General features: G+C 35.3%; 1 protein-coding gene across 1 annotated transcript; it reads left to right on the forward strand.

The window, feature by feature from the left end:
- Window positions 1-18,348: 18,348 nt before the first annotated feature.
- On the forward strand, window positions 18,349-23,661 carry TGIF2LX (TGFB induced factor homeobox 2 like X-linked; the record flags this gene model as incomplete). Its single annotated transcript, XM_045900842.1, has 2 exons — window positions 18,349-18,370; window positions 22,967-23,661. Coding segments are annotated over 2 exons (717 nt in total), but the record flags the coding sequence as incomplete, so codon positions are not given.
- Window positions 23,662-25,051: the final 1,390 nt, after the last annotated feature.

Here is a 25,051-nt window from a genome sequence, read left to right on the forward strand (position 1 = left end):
TGTCTGGGGTATTTAGGATGAGTTAAAATGATGTAGTTCTGTTCATGGGAAGATGAAAGCTTGGGTTCCTCCCACTCTGCTGCCATTGTCCTCTATCTTCTCTAAAGAAATTCATTTTAGACTCAAAGAAAGACATAGGCTGAACATGAAAGGATGGAAAAAGTTATTCTACACCAGTGATAAACAAAAGAGAGGACAACTGGTTATATTTATATCAGAAAAAAACAACTTTCCATCAAAAACTGGCTTAAGACACAGAGAAGAATCTTACATAATAATAAAACTGTTGATCTATCAGGGAGATATAGTAATTATTAATACATATGCATCCAACATCAGAATACTTAAATCCATAAAGGAAACATTGAAGTCACTGAAGGTAGAAATGGACAATACAGTAATAGCAGAAGGCATCAATACTCCACTTCCAATAATGGGTAGAAAAACTAGACAGAAGATCAGTTAGGAAATAAACTTGAACAACACTATAGACCAAAAGGACCTAAGATACATACACAGAACATACCACCCAATAGCAGCAGAATACAGATTCTGCTCAAGTACACATGGAATTTATTTCTGTATCTGTCATATATTAGATGATAAAACTAATCAACAAATTTAAGAAAGATTTAAATTATACCAAAATATACCATAATTGAATGAAACTAAAAATCAATAGAAAAGTGGAAAATTCACAAATGTGTGGAAATTGAATGACACATTCTTGAACAAACATTGGGCCAAAGAAGAAATAAAAAATACAATATACCAAAACTTAATGGAATTCTTCATTAATACTACTAATACAGAAGTGTACTGAAACAGATACTTACATTAAAAAGAAGAAAGCTTTATTTTTTAATAATTATTTATTTTAGAGAGGGAGAGGAGAGAGAGAATCCCAAGCAGACTCCATGCTGGGCACAGGGCCCCACACGGGGCTTGATCCCAGGACCCCGAGATCATGACCTGAACTGAAACCAAGAGTCAGATGCTTAACATATTATGCCACCCAGGTGCCCCAAGAAGAAAGCTTTCAAACAAACAAACAAAAACAAACAAACAAAAAACCCTAATTTTACAACTCAAGGAGCTGAAAAATGAACAAACTAAGCTCTAAGTTAGAAGAATGAAGGAAATAACAAACATTAGAGCAGAAATAAATGAAATGTAAAACAAAAATAATTACAAAATTAAACTGAGTTTTTTTAATGAATAAATTTGGCAAACCTTTAGATACACTAACTTAGAAATAAAAAAGATCATGTGAAACTATTATGATAATTGCATGCCATGAAACTGGATATTTTTGAAGGAACTAATAAATTAATAGAAACATACACCATACCAAGACAGAATAATTAAAAGTTATTATGTCTGAATAGATATATAACTAGTAAGGTTTTTTTTTTTTTAATGTTATGTTAATCACCATACATTACATCATTAGTTTTTGATGTAGTGTTCCATGATTCATTGTTTACAATACAATACATTAATAAAAGAAAGTAGTAAGGGTTTTAAATTAATAATCTAAAATCTCACACAAAGAAGGGCCCAGGACCTGATGATTTCCCTTGTAAATTCCACAAAACATCTAAAGAAGAGTTAAGGCTAATCCTTAACCTTTAGAAAAATGTTGAAGTGTAAGGAACATTTCCAAACTTTTTTTTTTAAATGAAACTAGCATTACCCTTATACCAAAACTAGTCAGAAACACCACAAGAAAACTATAGGCAAATGTACTTGATGAGCATAAATGCAAAAATCCTCAACCAAATACTAGCAAACATAATCTGTTCACATATTAAAATAGTCTTACACAATGATCAAGTGGGATTTATAACAGATGCAAGGATGGTTCAACATTAAAAAAAATAATGTGATATGCCACATTGAGGGAATAAAGCATGAAAGTCACATAATAATCTCAATAGATTCAGAAAAAAGTTTGACAAAAATTAAAACCCTTTTGTCATAAAAATTTCCAACATACTAGGAATAGAATGTAACTAACCCCAAAATGATATGGGCCATATATAAAAAGCCCATGGCTGACATCATAATAAATGGTGAAAGACTGAAAGTTTTTCCTCTAATATAAGGAACAAAGCAAGGATGCTCACTCTCATTAGTTCTATTAAACATAGCCCTGGGGGGCGCCTGGGTGGCTCAGTTGGTTAAGCGACTGCCTTCAGCTCAGGTCATGATCCTGGAGTCCCGGGATCGAGTCCCACATTGGGCTCCTTGCTTGGCGGGGAGTCTGCTTCTCCCTCTGCCCTTCCCCCCTCGCATGTTCTCTCTCTCTAATAAATGAATAAATAAATCTTAAAAAAAAAAAAAAAAACATAGCCTTGGAAGTCTAAATTGTAGCCAATAGGCAAGAGAAAAAAAATTAATTTCAGAAAGAAGAACTAAAACCATCCTCGTTTTCAGATAACATAATTTTTTTAAAGATTTTATTTATTTATTTGACAGAGAGATAGCGAGAGCAGGAACACAAGCAGGGGGAGTGGGAGAGGGAGAAGCAGGCTTCCCGCCGAGCAGGGAGCCCGATGTGGGACTCGATCCCAGGACCTTGGGATCATGACCTGAGCCGAAGGCAGATGCTTAACGACTGAGCCACCCAGGCGCCCAGATAACATAATTTTATATTAAAAAATCTAATGATTCCATTAATAAAACTGTTAGAACTAAAAAGCAATTTCTGTAAAGTTTCAGGATACAAAAACTAACTTATAAAAATTAGATGCATCTCTATAAAGTGATTGTGAACTATATGAAAAAGAAATTCAGAAAACAATCTCATTTACAACAGTACCAAAAAAAAAAAACAAGAATAAACTGTGAAAAAAATTTTTTTAAGATTTTTTTAATTTATTTGTGAGACAGAGAATGAGAGACAGAGCATGAGAGGGAGGAAGGTCAGAGGGAGAAGCAGACTCCCTGCTGAGCAGGGAGCCCGATGTGGGACTCAATCCCGGAACTCCAGGATCATGACCTGAGCTGAAGGTAGTCGCTTAACCAACTGAGCCACCCAGGCGCCCCAAGAATAAACTTAATGAAAGAAGTGAAAGACTTGTATACTGAAAACTACAAAACATTGATGAAAGAAATCAAAGAAGACACAAACAAATGGAAAGATATCCTGTTTATAAATTGAATGATTTAAGATTGTTAAAATGCTCATCTTATCAAAAATTATCTACAAATTTAATACAATACCTATCAAAACCCCAATTACATTTTTTATAAAAATAGAAAAAAAAATTTTATATTTAGCCACAAAACATCATGAATAGTGAAATCAATCTTCAGGAAGAATACCAAACCTGGAGACATAGACTTCTTGGTTTTGAAATAAATTATAAATCCAAAGTAATTAAAATAGTGTGGAACTAAAAAATAAATGATAGAAACCAGTAGATCAGGGGCACCTGGATGGCTCGGTCAGTTAGGCTGGGGAGTCTGCTTCTCCCTCTCCCTCTGCCCCTACCCTGCTCATGCTCTCTCTCTCTCTCAAATAAATAAATAAAATCTTAAAAAAAAAGAAACCAGTGGATCAGAATAAAGAGCCCATATATAAATTCATATCCATACAGTCAACTGACTTTGACAAGAATGCCAGTGGAAAAAGGTTAAGCTCTTCAACAAATGGTGCTATGAAAACTGGATATCCTCATGCAAAAGAGTGAAATGAAGCCCATAGTTTACAACACATAACACAAAAAGCAACTCAAAATAAGTTAAAAAGTAATCTTTTGACCTGAAATTATAAAACTCCCAGGATAAAACATATGAGAAAAGGTATATGGTGTTTGTCTTGGTAATGATTTCATAAATAAGGCACCAAAAGTACATGTAAGAAATCATTTGGGACTACCTCAAATAAAAATGCCCAATATCACTAAGCATCAGAAAAATAAAATCAAAACCACAATGAGGGGTGTTTGGGTGGTTCTGTCTGTTAAGGGTCCAACTCTTGATCTCAGCTCAGTCTTGATTTCAGGGTTATGATTTCAAGCCCCAACTGGGCTCCATGCTGGGTGTGGAACCTACTAAAACAAAACAAAAACCCACGGTGAGGGGTGCCTGGGTGGCTCAGTCGTTAAACGGCTGCCTTCAGCTCAGGTCATGATCCCAGGGTCCTGGGTATCGAGCCCCGCATTGGGCTGCCTGCTTGGCGGGAAACCTGATGTTCCTTCTCCCACTCCCCATGCTTGTGTTCCTGCTCTTGCTGTCTCTATCTCTGTCAAATAAATAAATAAGATCTTTAAAAAAATACAGTGAGATGTCACGTCACAGCCTCTATGGAAAACAGTATGGAGATTCCTCAAAAAAATTAAAAGTAGAACTACCATATGGTTCAGCAATCCCACTTCTGGGAATTTTTTAAAGAATTGAAATCAGGATCTTGAAGAGATATTAAACTTCCCCTGTTCATTGCATCACTAGTCACAATAACCAAGAGATGGAAACAACTTAAATGTTCATCTTTGGATGAATGGATAAAGAAAGTGTGTTATACACATACAATGTAATGCTATTCAGCTTTTAAAAAGAAGGAAATTCTGCAATATGCTATAACGTAGATAAACCTGAGAACATTATGGTAAATGAAATAAACCAGTCATAGAGGGACAAATGCTGTATGATTACACTTATATGAAGTATCTAAATTAGTAAAACTCACTGCATGAAAGAGTAGAATAGTGGTTGCCAGTGGCTGCAGAGGGGTGTAGAATAGAGAATTACTAATCAATGGGCACAAAGTTTCAGTTTAGCAAGATGGATAAGTTCTAGAGATCTGCTGAACAACATTGTACCTAGAGTCAAAAATATAGCATTGTACACTTAAAATGTGGTAAGAGGGTACATTTCATGATTTTACCATAATAAAATATTCTTAATAAAAAGTAGCATTCTGAGATGGGATTCATATATTTTTACTGACAAAGGGGTTTATGGCAAAATAAAATAAAATAAAATAATAGTAAAATAAATAAAATAAAATAATAAAATAATGATGTTAGCTCCTGTTTGGAAGTCCTTCCATGGCTCCAGCTCTGTTTCAATATTACTATTTCTTCTTTTTTGCACCTTCAGAACTCATGGTGGCAATTACTTCCTTCTGTTTCTAATTGCCAGGTTCCTCAATCTGTCTTGTTGGTCTTTGTTTTGCCACCAAACTGTGAATACTCCCTTCATTGAATTATCTCAAATTCTCAGCTGAGTAGGTCTCCTGTTTCCTAGGAAAATTGTAGCAAATATATTATCCTGCCATTTGGGGACAGGCTTTCTACCTAGAAAGAGTAGTCTGGGGAGGTAGCCTTTATAGTTTCATGTAAATTGTGTCAATGCAGAGCTTTTTGGCTAAATATATTTTACTTGTATAATGAAATGCTAAAATTACCAGGTAACTTTTTTAGAAAAACCAGCAACCTGCTCAAAAGTTTCTCATATTAAGATTCAGGCATCCCCTGGAGCCCTAACATTCAGTTTCTTAAAGGGCAATATATTTTTTTTTTCTTTTCTCAGCCAGAAGTGTTGCTCCTTTGCTAGTGAAATCCTGAGGGTTTTTTGTTTGTTTGTTTTGTTTTTTAAAGATTTTATTTATTTATTTGACAGAGAGAGAGTTAGCGAGAGCAGGAACACAAGCAGGGGGAGTGGGAGAGGGAGAAGCAGGCTTCCCGCTGAGCAGGGAGCCCGATGTGGGGCTCGATCCCAGGACCCTGGGATCATGACCTGAGCCGAAGGCAGACACTTAGCAGCTGAGCCACCCAGGCACCCCGAAATCCTGAGTTTTGAAAGAAGTTTAAATGGTATAGACAGGATATGTGATTCCAGAATATAATCTTCCTCTTCTCTCCACTTTTCTATTTTGTCATGGCCATCTATGTGGTTATTTGTAAAGTAAATACAGGAAGTTGTATTTCTCCACCTTTGAGTTTTAGTGAATAAATTACAAAATGTATACAGCATAATATATAAGATTTATCAAATTATGTCTCTATATTCTGGTTTCTATTTGGGCTTGAATGCAGGAGAAATCTCAAGACACTGGAAGAGTGTATGTACTGTCCTCTGGAACAACACTGAAATCTGCTAGTGTCTTACCACATTTAGTTTGTAGTGCCAACCTCTATCCCTGCCTTATCTACTTTGTTCCCACTAACTACACCTATTTTGATCATGTGCTAACATTGAGTGCTGGTTATTTCTGGACCTTGCCATGTCCTCTATTCTTAAGGACAATAGACTTTGAGCTCTCTTTGCCTTAAGCCCAAGCCTATTTTGGCCATTAGCTCTCTCAACACTTTTATAATTTGGGGGCATTTAAAAACATTTCCTTTAAAAAAATTCAAGTTGTTAGATCATGTGGAAATGTCTGGTTCCCTTCCATGGCCTACTACAACAGTGTGAAATAGAGAAAATAATTATCTCAGATAATGTTTTCACCTAAATGTTCAGCCCCTACAGTTGTAGTATGCTATAGTCATCACATGTTGACATATTACACACTGTAATGATGTCTTCTCCCAGAGTTCCTAATAAGAGGTGATGCAAAAACATATTCTGTTCTTTCACTCCTACCACCAATCTTAGAATTCTGTTTTTCCATATAACCAAGGACCTACTCTTGTCTGCTTTGAATATTTCTATCTCCTTCTTATGCTTGTGTAGTGTCTTTCTTGCCTCCCTCCATGGTAAACATTGTCCTTGTACCACATTTAATGTCCTTCTTTAATTTATGGTAAACTTTCACAAAGTTTATATTCTAGTCATCCAACCCTAGTCATAGAAATTCTGAAGCACAATAGTTGAACAATTCTGAAAAAAATAATTTTCTCTTTCAAATGTTCAGCTTTTGAAATTAAGAGCAAGGATTTTTATAAATATTTTATCCATTTTTTGGTTTTAAAAATAGTCTATTTTGGAGTTTAGAAATGAGTATTTTTTTTTTTATTTTTCTTAATATTGTCTCTAGAACCATCTTCATACTCCTTGAGGCCGTGGGTGCCTCTGGCTTAATGTGAAGAAAGAACAAATCATATATTAAAAAATGAAAACTATATTTCAATTAAGTTATTTTGCTACATGTTCCATGGATGTGGGTTTCTCAGTCTCCCTTGGTTATAAAGTATATTAAAATAGACAAACAAATTCTTATTCTCCCTAATTATGTGTATATGATGTAGAGTTGAGAGACTGAGAATTGTTGATGTTATATTGTTGAAAAGGGTAATTATGATAATTTGATTAATGTGGCATGTCAATTTAGGAATTGAAAGAAGGTAATTTTGTCAAAATATAAAGAGGTTTATGTATGAATTATTTTTTAAATGCCCTCATGGTCCTCACATTCTAAAGGGAGGAGGGATAAAAATATAAGTTATATGTAAGCAATATAGAATGTTAGACGATGAATAGTATGGGGGAAATGACAGGGCATAGCAAGGTAAAGGGTATCAGAAATGGGGGGCTTGCAATGTTCAATTTTCAATAGGGTGTTCAATTATTTGAAAGAGGTGGAATTAGCCATATAGAAGGTTAGGAGAAGAGTTGAAGAGTAGGTAGAGAGTAGGGATAATAATACCAACAAAAGCATCTGAAAAGGCCATAGGGGAAAATACAGAGAAGAGAAGTAAGAAAAGGATGGAGAGTGGTAGCAGGAGAACTAGCATAACGACCTTATGATGAAGAAGTAGAAGTTAGGTATAAATAAAGGGAAGGTAGAGGTACAGGGTAGGTAGAAGGGAAAAGCTAATGCAAAGTCCTTAAAACAGAGATATGCATGGCTTGTTAGAGAAATGGGAAGAAGGCAAGTTAAGGTAGAGGGTCTGACAGTAGGTCCTTTTAAACCATTGCAAATGCTTTTGATTTTACTGTGTTTTGAGCAGAAGTATGTCAAGACTTTTGGAACAATCAGTTGGCTTCAGTGCTGAGAATAGTGCAGGTGGTAGCCAATATAGAGACTAATTAGAGGCTATTGGCATGATACAGATGAGAGATAATGGCTTGCAACAAGGCTGCAGCAGATAAAGTGGTGAAAAGTGGTCATATTTTAGATGCTTTTTTTATAGAAGAAATTACAAGATTTTCTTATGGACTGAAGTTGGGCATAAGAAAAAGAAAGACATCAGAGATAAGGAAGAGACTGCTGCTGCTTACCACTACCCCCTTCTTCCTTAATAACAAAATCTCATTATTGGAGGTGGCAATTTTCTAAGATTAATCAAAGGAGAATGAGGAGGGGAGAAGGGAGGAAGGGGAGGAGTTACATTTTCCAACTTCTTTTTCAAATTGAGGTGGTCAAGAACATGCAAGGTTAAAATTCTTGGGTGGATCTTTAAGAAAAGCACTTTAAAAGGAATAGGCTCAACTGAGATATATACTTTACTGACCTCGTCCTTTTCTTCTTTCTGCTACCTGGAATTTGGGGGAAAAAAGGCTAAGATGCTTGTAAAAAACATAACTTAAGCCCTTGAATGAATAATAGGAGTTGCCCATATCTAAAAATATTTTAGAAAAATAATCCTTATATTTACTCAGTTACTTGTGTCTTAGCTCAATTTCTAACTAACACAAATGAATTCAAAGGTTTTGCCTCAGCAGCTAAATAATGGCATTGTCATTTACTGAGAAGGGGAAAAACAAACAGTGGGAAGGAGCAGATTTAAAGGGGAAACAGGAGCTCAGTTTCCCTTGCCTTAAGTTTGAGATGTCCATTACATATTCAAATGCAGATTTTCACTAGGTAACTGGGTAGATGAATATTACAAAGATTTGAAGATGTTAACTGAATATTTTATTCAATTAATAAATTTCCATTTTGATGCCATTATGATGAAAGAAACACAAGCAGAAAGAATATCCATTTTTATAAATTCATTATGAACTAATATTTGCCAATTTTACATTAAAAGAAATAATGAAGGATAATAATTTGAAATAAGTTTTGTTTTAAATCAATCAATAACATTTAGAAAAATATGAGGTTTGTCCTGGCCTTAGATATTGCTTAAAGTTATCTGTGCATTTGCCATTCTCATCTTCAAGCCTCTTCCATGATATCCAGACTCATATGCCCAGTAACCATATTTATGACTTGATCAATATAGCAAGTCAATAGATACCTACCTGAGGGTTATAAATATATTAAGAAGGCAAATAGCAATGAAAGTGTTATGAAAATATATTACTCTGTGAAGTACACCCAACCTAAGCAGCAACTTAAGTATTGCTGATATAGCATTGCTACAGAAGTATGGGCAACTATATCTCCAAAGATTCTTTCTCCGTAAAAACCTTGCTCTGCACAAGCAGAATGTCAAAATTGCTATTCTTATAGCTATGTTTTTTTTTTTCTTTCACCGTAATTACTTAGAGGAAAATTAGTACCATAAAGTTGCCTATTTATCATCTTCTGGTGTACTTCCCGTTTTTGATCCTGCCTTTATGAGATTGTATTAAGCCAGGAGTTTATTATTATCCATTAATAACCAGTCAAAATATTAAATTATGCATTTGAAAGCCCTGTTGGGTAACATTTTTAAAAGTTCACTGAACTTTTTTTTTTTTATTTCTTTCTCTAGTAGAAATGTGCTGCAAGCACTCAAAGTGTGAAATCAGATTACCATTTAGATGTTGAGAGGTAAATCCAATGACTTTTCATTAACATTTTATGACCTAAGTGTGCCATACTTTGACACTGCCACCCTGCAGTCATTTGTCCTACATCTAAAAAGCAACCTGTAGTCAGATAGGTTTTATGTGATAGGTGTGTTAAATTTTATCATGCCTCACTTTGTCTTCACAAAGATAATTGTAGTGATGTATTAATTAATTCACAAGTGTGTTCTGTTTACTCTGTATATAATGTTATGGTCAGGGTTAGACATAGGACAGTTTGTCATTAGGCCTAAAAATTAATGATCTGCTTTACTAATAATTATGAAACTTTAAAAAAATAGTAGATGGTGGCGCCTGGGTGGCTCAGTCGTTCAGTGTCTGCCTTCGGCTCAGGTCATGATCCCAGGGTCCTGGGATCGAGCCCCGCATCAGGCTCCCTGCTCCGCGGGAAGCCTGCTTCTCCCTCTCCCACTCCCCCCACTTGTGTTCCCTTTCTCACTGTGTCTCTCTCTGTCAAATAAATAAACAAAATCTTTAAAAATAAATAAATAAAAAATAAAAAAATAGTAGAAATCTATGATACATGAATTTTATATTTATTAAAATCAAGAATATTATGCTTTAAACTGCTTTTTATTTTTTAATTTATTTTTTATTAAGTTCAATTAACCAATGATAGAGCATCATTATAAACTGATCTTTTTTAAATAATTTTTTAAAAAACTCATTATCTTTGTCATTGTTCTTAGATGTAAAGTTATAAAAAGTAACTTTTTTTTTCTTATCTCTTATGAAGAATCTTTTAAATTCACTTAAAGAATTAAAGCATGTGTGTGCATGGCAGCAGTATCCAAAACAATTTATTCTACTTGTTTTAAGTTGTCATGGCCTAATTAAAACCAGGGAGGAAAAAGAAAAATAAAATAGGGTTAGCTTATTGTTATGCTAACTTTGAATATGACTAATTACATCCTTTGATTTGTTTTTGAGTTATTTCTTTAGAATAAAAGTTGAAAAGCATTCTGTAGGAGCATTTGTTCTATCCTATTTGTTCTATGTACTCATTAATTTCCTTTTGTAACTCAAAGAGCATTTATTACTTTTTAGCAAATTTGAAAAACTTTTCTTTTTGTTAAAGTTAAATGGAGTTGTTATTCGCTCACTTGTTTTCTTAATTTGCTCTGGTGAAGAAATAAATTTCTAAAAATTTATTTAATAGCTTTGCACTTCATAGGTTTTTTAGGACATTACTTGGGAACACAATTATCAAAGCAACATAGATGTTTATGTTAAAGATTCCCTGATCTCCTACACTTATGCTTTTGAAACAAATATACCTGACAAAGTATATTTTCTCTTCTTAGCCAAACTCTTTTTCAACTAGGCCTCAAATTTTGGGCTTTTGGACTTCCACATTCATCTATGCATTGTCCAATTTTAGCAAAAATTCTGCTAAGTCATTTTAGCCAGTATCTCCCATCCCCCATATATGACCACCCTCAATATCAAATCAGGTTCCTCATTCTCCATCATTCCTCAGTTGATTTCTGATCACCCTTCAGCAAGAATCCTATTAGGTCAGTTTAGCCAGAATTCCCCCTTATCCGTGATATTTCCTGTTAATAATTTTCTAGCCACCAACTCCCACTGTGCTCCTTAGGTATAAATTCTCATTTGCCCATGTTTTATTTGGAATTGAGCCTGGTTCTATATACTAGTCCCCTTTTGTCCATGGTTTTGCTTTCCTTCATTTCAGTTACCCACAGTCAACTTTGGTTTGGAAGCAGATGATCTTTTTTCTGACATATTGTCAGAAGGTCAATAGTGGTCTTAACATTATGCCACAATGCCTATGTCATTTACCTCATATCATCTCATCACATCGGCATTTTATTATTTTACATTATCATGGGAATAAGGGTGAGTACAGTAAAATAAGACATCTTGAGAGAGAGACCATATTCACATAACTTTTATTACAGAATATTGTTCTATTTTTTTCCATTTTATTATTAGTTATTGTTGTTAATCTCTTACTGTGCCTAATTTAAAAAATTAAATTTTATCATAGTGAATAAGCAACAGGCAGGGCTAGGTAGGGAGAGATAGGTAAGGGCCATAGGATTAGGCCCACAAAATTGAAAATGTGGGACATGAAAGGAAACCAGAGATAAGGGAACACTCCAGACCCCCCTGCCCTAGGTGTCCGAGGGGGGAGTCTTATTTATGACAGTCTCCTGTGGTCAACAGAAAATAAACAGACCCCAAAAAGAGGTAAGCCATTAAAGATATTATCACTAGTCCTGCTTACACAAAGGTGTTATCAGTAGAGATGTCAAAAAGATTTAAGTTCCCTGGTTAACTTTCCATAAAAGACCAATCCTAAAGGCCCTCAGTGGCAACCCTGTCAGGACCCATCTCATTTCTGAGAGCTTTTTCTGTATGCTTGCTTAATAAACTTCTATCACTTTACTCACTCTCTTTTGTCCACAAGATTCATTCTTCGACTCTGTGAGACAAGAACCTCACTCTCCCGCATCAATAGGGATATCTGCATATGAAAGAACTGTATATATAAGGTTCAGTATCATCCTCTGTTTCAGGCACCTTCTGTGGGTCTTGGAACATATCCTCTACAGATAAGGGGAACTACTGTACTGAAATCTCTCTTCCCTTATTAGGCATGGATAACATTTGTTTTTACCACTTCAACTACTATCCAGCTCTGGTTGTTCTTTAACAATATTTTACCAATTTGATCTCATATTTTATCTTCAAATAATATTACATGACTTTAATAGACAGATATTTTATTTGCCTAACCTCTTACCCCAACCCTTTATTGAAGAGGAACAAAACCTTTTTTGCTGGGAACTGCCCATTGCCCTATGACAATCCATATTGTTTTGTGTTGAGCTGAAACCTTACTTACTTACTAGAGGTCTGTTCTTCCATCTTGTGAGCAACTTGCCTTAACTGGGTCAGTCTTTCCTTCAATTTGCACATTTTTGTTGCTAAGTTATCTAAGAAAGAATGGGTGATTTCCAACCTATTAAGGGATTTTTAATGGTGGTGATGACAGCTCTATTAATATGCTAATATAAAGTTTTAAGATTAGGCCTGGACATAAGAACTGTTTCAATTTTTCAAAAATTGTTTCCAGAGCAACCCTCTTGGGTCCCCTCCCTCTTTGGGAGCTTTGTACTCTATCATTCAATAAACTTTACTATAGCTCAATTAAAAAAAAAAATGTTTCCAGAATGAGAACACCAGAACCATGTATAGTGCCATCTTAGCTTTTCAGTTCTATTTTCACGTTTTTTTTTTTAAGATTTTATTTCTTTATTTAGAGAGAGCACACATGCATGCACATTGGGAAAGGGGCAGAGGGAAAAGGAGAGAAAGAATCTCAAGTAGATTCTGTGCTGAGAGAAAGGTTGGGCACAATCTCACAACCCCGAGATCATGACCTGAGCCAAAACCAAGAGTCCAACACTTAAGCGACTGAGCCCCCCAGGTGCCCCTGTTTTCAAGGACTTTTGATTGCAAGTGACAGAAAACAAAATTTAGGCACAAAGGGAATTTATCAGAAATATCCCAGGAACCTTAAAACCAGTCAAAATATGAGAAGGGGAAGAAAAAAGAACGGTCAGTAGTCTATCATTATTTCTATCAATACTCTTCATGACTTGTCTCAACTCTCTACATGTCCAGTATTTTTATCTCACTAACCTTAGATTGACTTTATACAGAGGAAAAAAAAATATTTAAACTTTACACTATGTCTTGCCTCAGCAGAGGTTCAGAAAAAACACTGCCAAATTTGCTCAAACCCAACTTTTAAAATCCTAAGGAGAAATTAAAGGGAAGATTGACCACAAGTCATAAATGTAATCTTTCAAAATGAAAATTTTGCCAAACAAAACATTGGGAAGCTTTTCATGAGAACTATAGAAATAGCTTTGAGGATATAAAAAATAAACAAACAAAGGCAAGTTACACAACTTACCAAATATGATTTTAGAAGAAATATATTGTCTTAGAGATGGGTTAGTGTTAAATATGTGCCCATACGAAAAAAAAATGTTCCTTTGTATAAATTAAATTTATATTGTTTTCCATTAAAGAGAGCTAATTATAATTTCTTTGGTGACTATTACTTTTTTTACAATGCAGCAGACATTAAAAGAAGTTGGGAGATGTATAGGCAAATATAAACTTTTTTTTTAATTAAGAATATTTTATGTATTATATATTGCCTTCAGATTCAAAGTAATATTATTAAAGGACATATATAAATCCTAATTTTAGTCTTATTATTTCACAGGCATTTTTGGACATCAACAGATACAAAACAATCCTATTGTTTGAAGTTGTAGTATTTCACAACTGACATTGTGACTAGCAGCTGAATGTGTTACCACTAATGTTTTTAGATGTATTTCAGAACATGTAGAATGAATTTGTAATTTAATTTTGTTCATTTTGGGGGGAGTCTGCACATTTCTTTCTTAAAATTTTATTAAGGTTTCTTTGGGATTTGTACAAAGGCACAAAAATCATATTATATAAATTTAATACATTGAAATTGATATTACTAAGCAAATTTGTTGATTGTATATGGCCTCATCCTGTGGGGGAAAAAGGTTATTTTTTAAAAGATTTTATTTATTTATTTATTTGACAGAGAAAGAGATAGCGAGAACAGGAACACAAGCAGGGGGAATGGGAGAGGGAGAAGCAGGCTTCCCATTGAGCAGAGATCCCTATGGCGGGCTTGATCCCAGGACCCTGGGATCATGACCTGAGCCAAAGGCAGACGCTTAACGACTGAGCCACCCAGGCTCCCTCTAGCTATGAATCTTAGATGTCATCTTCTTCCAACAGAAACCTGCTTCATCAACATTAAAAATAGTGTAGCCAACTTTTTAAGAAAAAAAATATTTATTTTTTTTATTTATTTGAGAGAGAGAGAGAAAGAGAACAGGGTAGAGGGGCAGAGGGAGAGGGAGAGAGAGAATCTCAAGCAGACTCCCTGCTGAGCACAGAGTCCAGTGCAGGGCATGACCTGAGCTGAAAGCAAGAGTCAGATGCTTAAGCGACTGAGCCACTCAGGCACCCTTAGTATGGCTACCTTAATTATCTTAGTTAGATTTTCTAGACAACTTGCCACAGACTCTACATCAGCACTTGCTGCTTCAACTTGCACTTTATTTTTTCATAACTGGAAGACCCTTACCTTGCACTTTCTAAGTTATCGAGTTGGCTTCTCTCCTTAAACTTCATGAACCAACTGCTGCTAACTTCAAACTTTTCTTCCACATCTCTCTCAGCCTTCATCAAATTGAAGAGAGGGTTTTGCTCTGGATTAGGCTTTGGCTGAATAGAATGTTGTGGTTGGTTTGGTCTTCTAGGCAGACCACTAAAACTCTCTCCATGTAAGCAATAAGTCTGTTTTGCTTTCTTATCTTTCGTGTGTTCACTGGAGTAGCACTATTAATTTTCTTTAAAAAATTATTCTGTGCACTCATAACTTTGCTAACTGGCATTGGAGGTCTAGCTTGAAGCCCATCTCAGCTTTTGACATGCCTTCTTCATTAAGCTTAATCATCTAAGTGAAATGTTCATTTGAACATTTAGAAGACATTATAGGGTTATTAATTGTCCAAATTTCAATACTGTTGTGTCTGAGAGAACAGGAAATCCCAAGGAGAGGGAGATCAGGGAACAGCCAGTCAGTGGAGTAGTCAGAAAACATACATTTATCAATTAAGTTCACCATTATATGGGCACAGTTGGTGGCACCCTGAAACAATTACAATAGTAACATTGAAGGTCACTGATTACAAATCACCATAATAAATAATGTTATGTCAACATTATTATGTACCATGCACCAAAAAATAACTCTAAATGATAAATGTACCTAAATTCTATACCTAAAAATGTAAACCTAAGCAAAAGTTTCTTCCTTCTTTTTTGAGAGGGAGAGAGAGAGAAAGAGAGAGAAAAGGAGATGGGGGAGGGACAGAGGGAGAGGAAGAGAGAGACTCTTACAGGCTCCATGCCCAGTGGGAGTCCAACTCGGGGCTCAATCTCACAACACTGAGATCATGACCTGAGCTGAAATCAAGAGTCAGACACTAAACCAACTGGGCCACCCAGGGGTCCATAGGCAAAAGTTTCTTAAGTGGCACACATAAAACATGAAGTAAATAAAAAGCAAAATCAACAAATTAAGTTTCATAAAAATTGAACACTTTTGCAGTTAAAAGGACAATGTTATGTAAATACAACATAAACACAATATTGTGTCAAATATTTTCAAAAATATATTTAACAAATGATTTGCACATCAGATATCTTCTAAACTACTTGCATTTTAATTAAATAAAAACATATTAAAAACTCAATAGTAGGGACTCCTGGGCGGCTCAGTCATTAAGCGTCTGCCTTCAGCTCAGGTCATGATCCCAGGGTCCTAGGATCGAGTCCCACATCGGGCTCCCTGCTCGGTGGGGAGCCTGCTTCTCCCTCTCCCTCTGCTGCTCCCCCCACTTGTGCTCTCTCTCTCTCTCTGACAAATAAATAAATAAAAATCTTTAAAAACTCAATAGTAAAGATATAATTTTTTGAGTATATGAAATATTTGAACAGAAACATTTAAAATATATATACATTATAACAAAGGACAATAAACAATGCTCTACTTCTTTTTTTTTAAGATTTTATTTATTTATTTGACAGAGAGAGAGATAGAGAGAGCAGGAACACAAGCAGGGGGAGTGGGAGAGGGAGAAACAGGCTTCCCACCGAGCAGAGAGCCCAATGTGGGACTCAATCCCAGGACGCTGGGATCATGACCTGAGCCGAAGGCAGACGCTTAACGACTGAGCCACCCAGGTGCCCAACAATGCTCTACTTCTAAGGACAGCAAACTATGGCTCTTGGGCCAAAAAAAAGTTATTTTCATAAATAAGGTTATATTGGTACATGGAAATATTTATTTGTTTACTTATTAATGATGGCTGTTTTGCACTACAATCAGAGCTGAGTATTGCCCAAGAGGCCTTCTGACTCCCAAAGCCAAAAATATGTACTATTTGAGTATTTACAGAAAATATTTGGCAACCCTTGTTTACATCATTACTCAGAAAGTAAATACATATTTTTTTTAAAAAATTAGATACCATTTCATACTCCATAAAATAATGAAAGTCAAAGAAACTGGCCATTCCATGTGGTGGCAAGGATATAGAGCAAATGGATCTATCAAAAACTGCTGACAGAAATGTTAAATGGTACAATTATTTTGGAAAACTCCTCACTTTTTCTTTATTTTTTAAATAACTTAGGGCTTAAAGAAATTTTCAAAGTTGTGCATAGTGCCTGTGTGCTTTTAACTCAGTTTTCCCTAGTGATAACATCTTAGAAATAATAGCACATTATCAAAATGAGGACACTGATTTTGCATAATGCTAGTAACTGAAGTACAGACTTTATTCAGATTTTACCAGTTTATTGTAGTTGCTTGTGTATACAAGGATGGATGGCATAATAAAATTAATTCCAAATATTCAAAGCAGATAATAATGGTAAGATTATGTTGGATATTTGGGAGGGGTAGTTTTCTTAGCGTTTTCTCTTTACCCTGATGACTGGAGTAGAATCCTAGGACAGAAGTGGTATTAGCCCCCTTTCACTAGCCAAATTTTGAACAATGTTGAGAAATAGGCAATTTTACTCCACATGTGCATGTTCTTATTGATGCACTTGAGGATTCCTGAGTCAGTCAAGAGTCACAGTAATATCCAAAACCCCTTTTCACCTTTGTTGATAGGAATAAAATGTTACAAAGAATTCTTAGTCCCACTGTGCAGACCTCTCTTCCTGATGTTAAATAAAGTGTTGGGAGACTAAGGGGTTTCATGCTCTTAGGCTCTGTAATGCTTCATTCTTCATACCTATTTGGGAATATAACATTTAAGTGTGTGTAGTCTTTCTTGATCCCCGATCATCCACTACGACCAAGTGGGATTTATCCCCATGATGCAAGGGTGGTGATACATTCGCAAATCAATCAATGTGATAGAACACATTAATAAGAGGAGAGAGAAGAACCATATGGTCCTCTCAATTGATGCAGAAAAAGCATTTGACAAAATACAACATCCTTTCCTGAGTAAACTCTTCAGAGTATAGGGATAGAGAGAACATTCCTCAAGTTCATAAAATCCATCTATGAAAACCCACAGTGAATATCTTCCTCAATGGGGAAAAGATGAGAGCCTTTCCCTTAAGGTCAGGAACACATCAAGAATGCCCACTCTCACCACTATTGTTCAACATAGTACTAGAAGTCCTAGCAACAGCAATCAGACAACAAAAAGAAATAAAAGATATTCAAATTGGCAAAGAAGTCAAACTCTCTTTGCAGCTGACATGATACTTTATGTGGAAAATCCAAAAGACTCCATCCCCAAATTCCTAGAACTCATCCAGCAATTCAGTAATGTGGCAGGCTACAAAATCAATGCACAGAAATCAGTTGCTTTCTTATACACTAACAATGCAACTGTAGAAAGAGAAATTAGAGAAACGATTCCATTTACAATAATACCAAAAACCATAAGATATCTCGGAATAGACCTAACCAAAGAGGTAAAGGATCTATACTCTAGGAACTACAGAACACTCATGAAAGAAATTGAAGAAGACACAAAAAGATGGAAAAACATTCTATGCTCATGGATTGAAAGAATAAACATTGTTAAAGTGTCTATGCTACCCAGAGCAATCTATACCTTCAGTGCCATCCTGATCAAAATTCCAATGACATTTTTCAAAGTGCTGGAACAAACAATCCTAAAATTTGTATGGAATCAGAAAAGACCCCAAATCGCCAAGGAAATGTTGAAAAAGAAAAATAAAGCTGGGGGCATCACGTTGCCTGATTTCAAGCTATATTACAAAGCTGTGATCACCAAGACAGCATGGTACTGGCACAAAAACAGACATAGACCAATGGAACAGAATAGCATGCCCAGATATGGACCCTCATCTCTTTGTTCAACTAATCTTTTACAAAGCAGGAAAACACATGCATTGGAAAAAAAGACAGTCTCTTTAATAAATGGTGCTGGGAAAATTAGACAGAAGAATGAAACTCGACCATTCTCTAAAACCATACACAAAGATAAACTCAAAATGGGTGAAAGACCTCAATGTGACACAGGAATCCATCAAAATCCTAGAGGAGAACATAGGCAGTAACCTCTTTGATATCAGCCACAGCAACTTCTTTCAAGACACATCTCCAAAGGCTAGTGAAGCAAAAGCAAAAATGAACTTTTGGGACTTCATCAAGATAAAAAGCTTCTGCACAGCAAAGGAAACAGTCAACAAAACAAAGAGGCAACCCACAGAATGGGAAAAGATATTTGCAAATGACATTACAGACAATGTGCTGATTTCCAAGATCTATAAAGAACTTCTCAAACTCAACACCCAAAAAAGAAATAATCAAGTCAAAAAATGGGCAGAAGACATGAACAGACACTTCTCCAAAGAAGACATACAAATGATTAACAAACACATGAAAAAATGTTCATCATCATTAGCCATTAGAAGTATTTTTCAACAGGTTTTGCAAAGTAAGAAGTTAAAGGAGGTTGACAATACTTATATTTTGATAGAAAAAAGACACAAAGAAATATTTAAAGAAAATTGACATCATTACAATATTGAGGTTTCCTATCCAAGAAACAAATGATTTTGCCATTTATTAACATCTCATTTTATGTTCTTAAATAGAATTTAAAATTTCTTTCAGTATAATCCTTGCATAATACTTTCTAATTTTATGCCTAGACATTCTATATTTTTATTTTTATGATTATGAACTAAATAATTTCCCCAATATATTTTCTAAATAACAATTATAAGTGTATGTTAAAGTTTATCATGTATTTTTTTGTAACTGGCTACATCACCTAACTCTTATTATTTCTAATAATTTCTCAATTGATTTTTAAATATTTCCTAAATGGCTAATCATGTCATCAAGAAATCATAGTATTTTACCTCATTTTCTTATATGCATTTATATGTTTTTATTAATTCCATTGGCTCCAAAGTCTAAACAATGTTACAGTAGTGAATATAGACAACTTTACCTGGCTCATGAAATAGAAAGACTCATTTTTTACTATTAAATATGAATTGGGGTATTGGTGATTTTATCTCCTTATGAACCTGAGTTAGGTTAAGAAAGTATTAGTTGTGGGCACCTGGGTGGCTCAGTTGGTTAAGCGACTGCCTTCGGCTCAGGTCATGATCCTGGAGTCCTGGGATCGAGTCTCGCATCGGGCTCCCTGCTCAGCAGGGAGTCTGCTTCTCCCTCTGACCCTCCCCCGTTTCATGCTCTCTATCTCATTCTCTCTCTCAAATAAATAAACTCTTAAAAAAAAAAAAAGAAAGAAAGTATTAGTTGAATTTACCAGAACTTTCTACATTTTCTCTTCCTAACTTCTCACCACTCCTTCAATTTGGGGAGTTTTTTAATGACTTTCTGAATGTTCCTTCAATTCATTTCAAAGTGTAAAGTGTCTGGCAGAAATTATCCAGATACTTTACAGTATGATAAACTCTATGCACTTAATATTCTCTATTTTCAGACTTGACCAAGCCCCATTACCAAAGCATCAATTTTTGCTTCTATTAAGTCACTGTGTTTTGTATGAGGAAATGTTTTTGTTTTGTTTTGTTTGTTTTGTTTTGTTTTGTTTTTGTTTTAGTTTTTGGCTTTTTGTTAGTGTTGTTTTCAATTTTCTTTCACATTATTTCATTTCTTGGAAGTCAAAATTTAAGTTTTTCTTTTTTTTAACTCTACAGATAGACTAACATAATTTGGAAAGTAGAATACTCAGATTGATATTCAATTATGAGTAGATTAATAGAAATGATAAGCAGCAAGGTATAAAAGACTTTAGTTTTGTCACGCTTTACATAATTTGAAAATTAATGTGCATATTACAGTATAATACTGTGTTCACTCATTATATAATCATGAGAAGACTCTTTTCAGAATCATATGTAAATAAATCAATGCTTATAAATATACAACACTATTCTAAAGAAGATCCCATGATATTTTATGTTAGGAGAATCAATGAAGGGAGAAAAAATCTGATAGAAACCTTTTAAATATTTGAGCTTTCTAGAAATTTTTAAAAAGTGGATGGAAGGAACACATCACTGTCTTAAGTATCTTTTTAATTCATATTTTGCATCATCAAAAACTTAAAGTAAGGGGGTCACCTGGGTGGATTAGCCGGTTAAGCATCTGCCTTTAGTTCAGGTCATGATCCCAGGGTCCTGGGATCGAGCCCCGCATCGGGCTCCCTGCTTGTCAGGAAGCCTGCTTCTCCCTCTCCCGCCCCCCCTGCTTGTGTTCCCTCTCTCGCTGTGTCTCTCTCTGTCAAATAAATAAATAAAATCTTTAAAAAAAAAGCTTAAAAGGAATACAGGTTTTATATAGTGTTTCTATTGTTACATCATGAAATGAAACCATGTTTTTTGGGATCAATACTAAAGGGTTTCTTACTAAATTTTCACCTACTTGCCAAATTTTTCTATGTCCCTATAGCTGGTATTAAAGGGAAAAAAAAATCTCCCAATTACTCGGTGATAATTTTGAACCACCATGATATTCCTTTTCAAAGAAGATTAATAAAGGAGTCATTAAAAATTAAGAACCTAGCTCATGTCATTTAGAATAAATCAATGATTTAAATATGTACAATTCTATCAATCCTTCAGCAGAGATCTGAATCCCAGAAATACAAAGAGAATATAGAAGCAACAAATGATGGAGGATACATTACTAGAAAATTATTGACAGACAAGAGTAGTTTCAGTGAGCATGAACCATGCATGTATTGGTGGGAAATAATAAGAAGAAATGAGTTTTCACTATGAATAGAAAACATTATCTTTTGTGTTCTAGTCACCCAAAAGACTGATAGAAATAGTAGCACTCACAGAGTATTCCAAAGGAGACCTCTGATTTTAGTCAACCTATGCACTCTCTGGTTGTTGGGAGCTTTGCTAAAATGACCATTAGATTTGATTGTTTATTTCAATCAGTCCCCCTTACAATAAGTTTTAAGCTATGAAAGTCAGCACTGATAAGGTTACCAACAGCCAAAGGATCAGTAGATAATATTCTGATGTCCAGCCCAGTGACACCAGTTAAGAATTCTTAAGGGTAAAATGATATTGTTCTTCCAGATAGAAACTGTAGATAATATATGATGCTTAAGATGATGACCTGGAGTTTTCTCCAGAAAAACCTCTGAAATTAACAATCAGTAATACTATACAGTATCCTTAAGAAGAGTCCATGATTGTCTTCTAAGTGGATCATTGTGTTCTTGAAAGAATCAACTCTTATTTTCAGTTATCTGAAATTAAAATGTACAATTTACAAATTATTTTCATCTGATTCCAGGGTAATTTCTATGTACTTAAACTATCAAGAAAGATTTAAATAATTTAAGTCTGTGATCATTATTTCTTGAGTCCTGTCTTGTTCCATGTTTTTAAAAGACCCCTGAATTCTGACCGAAGCCTCAAAGAGAATGATCATAACTGGATGTCAGAGCCCGAAGTTACAGACATAAAGATCCCAGTGGCATAGTGAAGTCATGTCACAGCTGAACATTTCAAGGCCATAAAGAAAAATCGAAGGGATAGTGTCAAAAATAACTGTCTAGCTTTAAATAGGGAAGGGATGAGTCAGGATACACCACTTAAACTCTCCTTTTATTGAGGTTAATATTTAATAGATAAGTTACTTTTAATATATGTAGATGAGCCAATGATGCAATTATAAGGAAAAAGAAGGAAGAACAATATCAGAGTAAAGTCATAAAGGAAGAAAATGAGGCTTATGCAAAGCCAGATTTAACCAATAGAATTTGAGATCATTAGTTAGCAGAAACTGGTGATAGCAGCAGAGAAAATCTGGAGAGCTTTAAATTGATGGGGTAAAAACAAGTGCATTTGAATCTATGAGAAAAAAGCAAGTAAAGGAGGAACCAGGAAATGCGGGGGAGGGGCAGCACACAGGGCAGAAAGGATGTGACATCACAAAGCCCACTGGCTCAAAGCAGTTACCAGCACTGTTTATCTGCTTGGGAAGAAAGAGGTGAGACTCTTCCTTAGAGACTGGCCCATGTCTTCTTCACCAGTTCCACATAAGTCCTAACTCAGCCATTTCTGATTCCCAAAATAGTGAAGACAGGCTTCATGAACATGGAAGCCACTGAAGAAAGCCCAGCAGAGAACCAAAGCCTGGCTCAAGGCACCTCAGTCATGTTGAATAGTGACACTGGTGCAGATAAAGTTCTTGCCTCACTAGAAGGTAAGAGGAAGAGGAAAGGGTACTTGCCAACTGAGTCAGTGAAGATCCTCCGAGACTGGCTGTATGAACACCGGTTTAGGGCCTACCCTTCAGAAGCAGAGAAGCGAATGCTGTCCGAGCAGACTAATTTGTCTTTTCTGCAGATCTCTAACTGGTTTATCAATGCCCGCAGACGTGTTCTTCCAGAAATGCTTCAACAGGTTGGAAATGACCCCAACCAGATCACTGTGTACCACCAAAAAGGCAAGGCTGCTGATGTGACCCATGAGCAGAGCACAGATCCACCTATACAGGCCAGGTCAGGGCCCAGAGATCCAGACAAAATGCAGTGCCTTCCCTTGAGCCTCCTTCCAATGAGCCAGAAGTCAGGAGAGAAGCTGCTAGATTCAGAGTTGTCTCCAGGCCAGAAGCTCACCCCAAAGGCCCAGCCAAGAAAAAAGGTCAAGTTTTCCACTAGTGAACCCTTGCTTATGACATCTCCCAAACCTGTGTTAACAGAGGAGTACAAGGACTTCAGCAGCTTCCAGCTGCTGGTTGATGTAGCTGTGCAAAAAGCTGTGGAACTGGAGCTACAGAAGAATCAAGAGCCCAATCCATGATATCTGATGTCCCTAAAAAAATTCAAGTAGTCAGTCCCGTGTCTACAGTGGTAGATCCATTTATGTTCCCCCAACTAATTCATAGTTTTACCTTTTATAGAGACATTTTTCTTTCTAGGAGTTTTAGGAGAACCATCACTAGCTATTGGGACTCGATTCTGCTAGATATTTCAATGTTTCCGAATGGACTTGTCATCATGATTAACACTAAAGTAGAGGTATCTTCTCTACTTCTACTTCCTTCTAGGTTTAAAGGCTTTAGACAATCAGACCAACACACCTGAGACTAGAAACAGTGCTAACACATCTTCAGAAGCCTTGCTTTGGCTTTTCTAACCAGATTTTTTGGTCCTAGGACTGCGGCAGATACCAAATCACTAATCTTTCTCCCTCTCTCTAACTTTCCTTGTTGATTAGAATGAATAATGGAAAAGAAAGGCTCTATAAAAGATGACTATAACAGCACTGGCATCATTTTAATGTTGTAGTTTTTTGTGAAAATATCAACTTTGTTTTCTTTTTATAGTTTATTGACAATCCTAAGGAGTAGCTAATTTATGCAGGGAGTAAGCATGAGAGTCAAAATACAGTGAATTCATAAACATGTTACAGATAAGGGTGCACTCTTATTTGGTGTACTAGTGAAAATTATGTAGTAGAGATAGGAAAATTCTACATGGTAATTTTCTGCTGTTAGTTGCGGTATAGTTTTAGAGAATACTTTTTTGTTTGTTTTGTTTTGTTTTTTGAAGGGCTTAAACAACAAATTTATTTTTCACGGTTCTGGAGCCTGGAAGTCCAACATCAAGACACCAACTTGATCACATTATTATGAGGGCTCCCTTCTTGGTTCATAGCCAGCACTTTGTATCTTATATGATGAAAGAGACTAGACCTCCCTGGAACATCTTTTATAAAGGCATTCACCCCATTCATGAGGGCTCTACCTTTATGACCTAAGCCCCTTCCAAAGACTTAGCTCTAATACTATCATCTTTGGGATGATTTCAACACATGAATTTCAACATATGAATTTGGGAGGGACACAAAAATAACAGGAAATCGTTGTAATATATATGTATATGTGTATATGTTAAATATAAAATATGTTAATATTTAAATATGTTAAATGTTAAATATCTACATACATATTTAACATTTCAATTGCTGCTTATTGTCCTTAGGTTAAAATACAGATTTATTTTTAAACTTTTTTTTTTTTAATTTGAGTACAGTGGACACACAATGTTACATTAGTTTTGGGTGTACAATATAGTGCTTCAATTTCTCTATATGTTATGTTCACCATAAGTGCAGTTACCAACTGTTATCATGCAATACTATTACAATATCATTGATTACATTCCCTATATGGTGCTTTTTATTCCAT

The sequence above is a fragment of the Mirounga angustirostris genome, unplaced genomic scaffold (assembly GCF_029215605.1).
Source record: "Mirounga angustirostris isolate CCGP_5_RB_7025 unplaced genomic scaffold, mMirAng1.0.hap1 SCAF_11, whole genome shotgun sequence".
NCBI classification, from domain to species: domain Eukaryota; kingdom Metazoa; phylum Chordata; class Mammalia; order Carnivora; family Phocidae; genus Mirounga; species Mirounga angustirostris.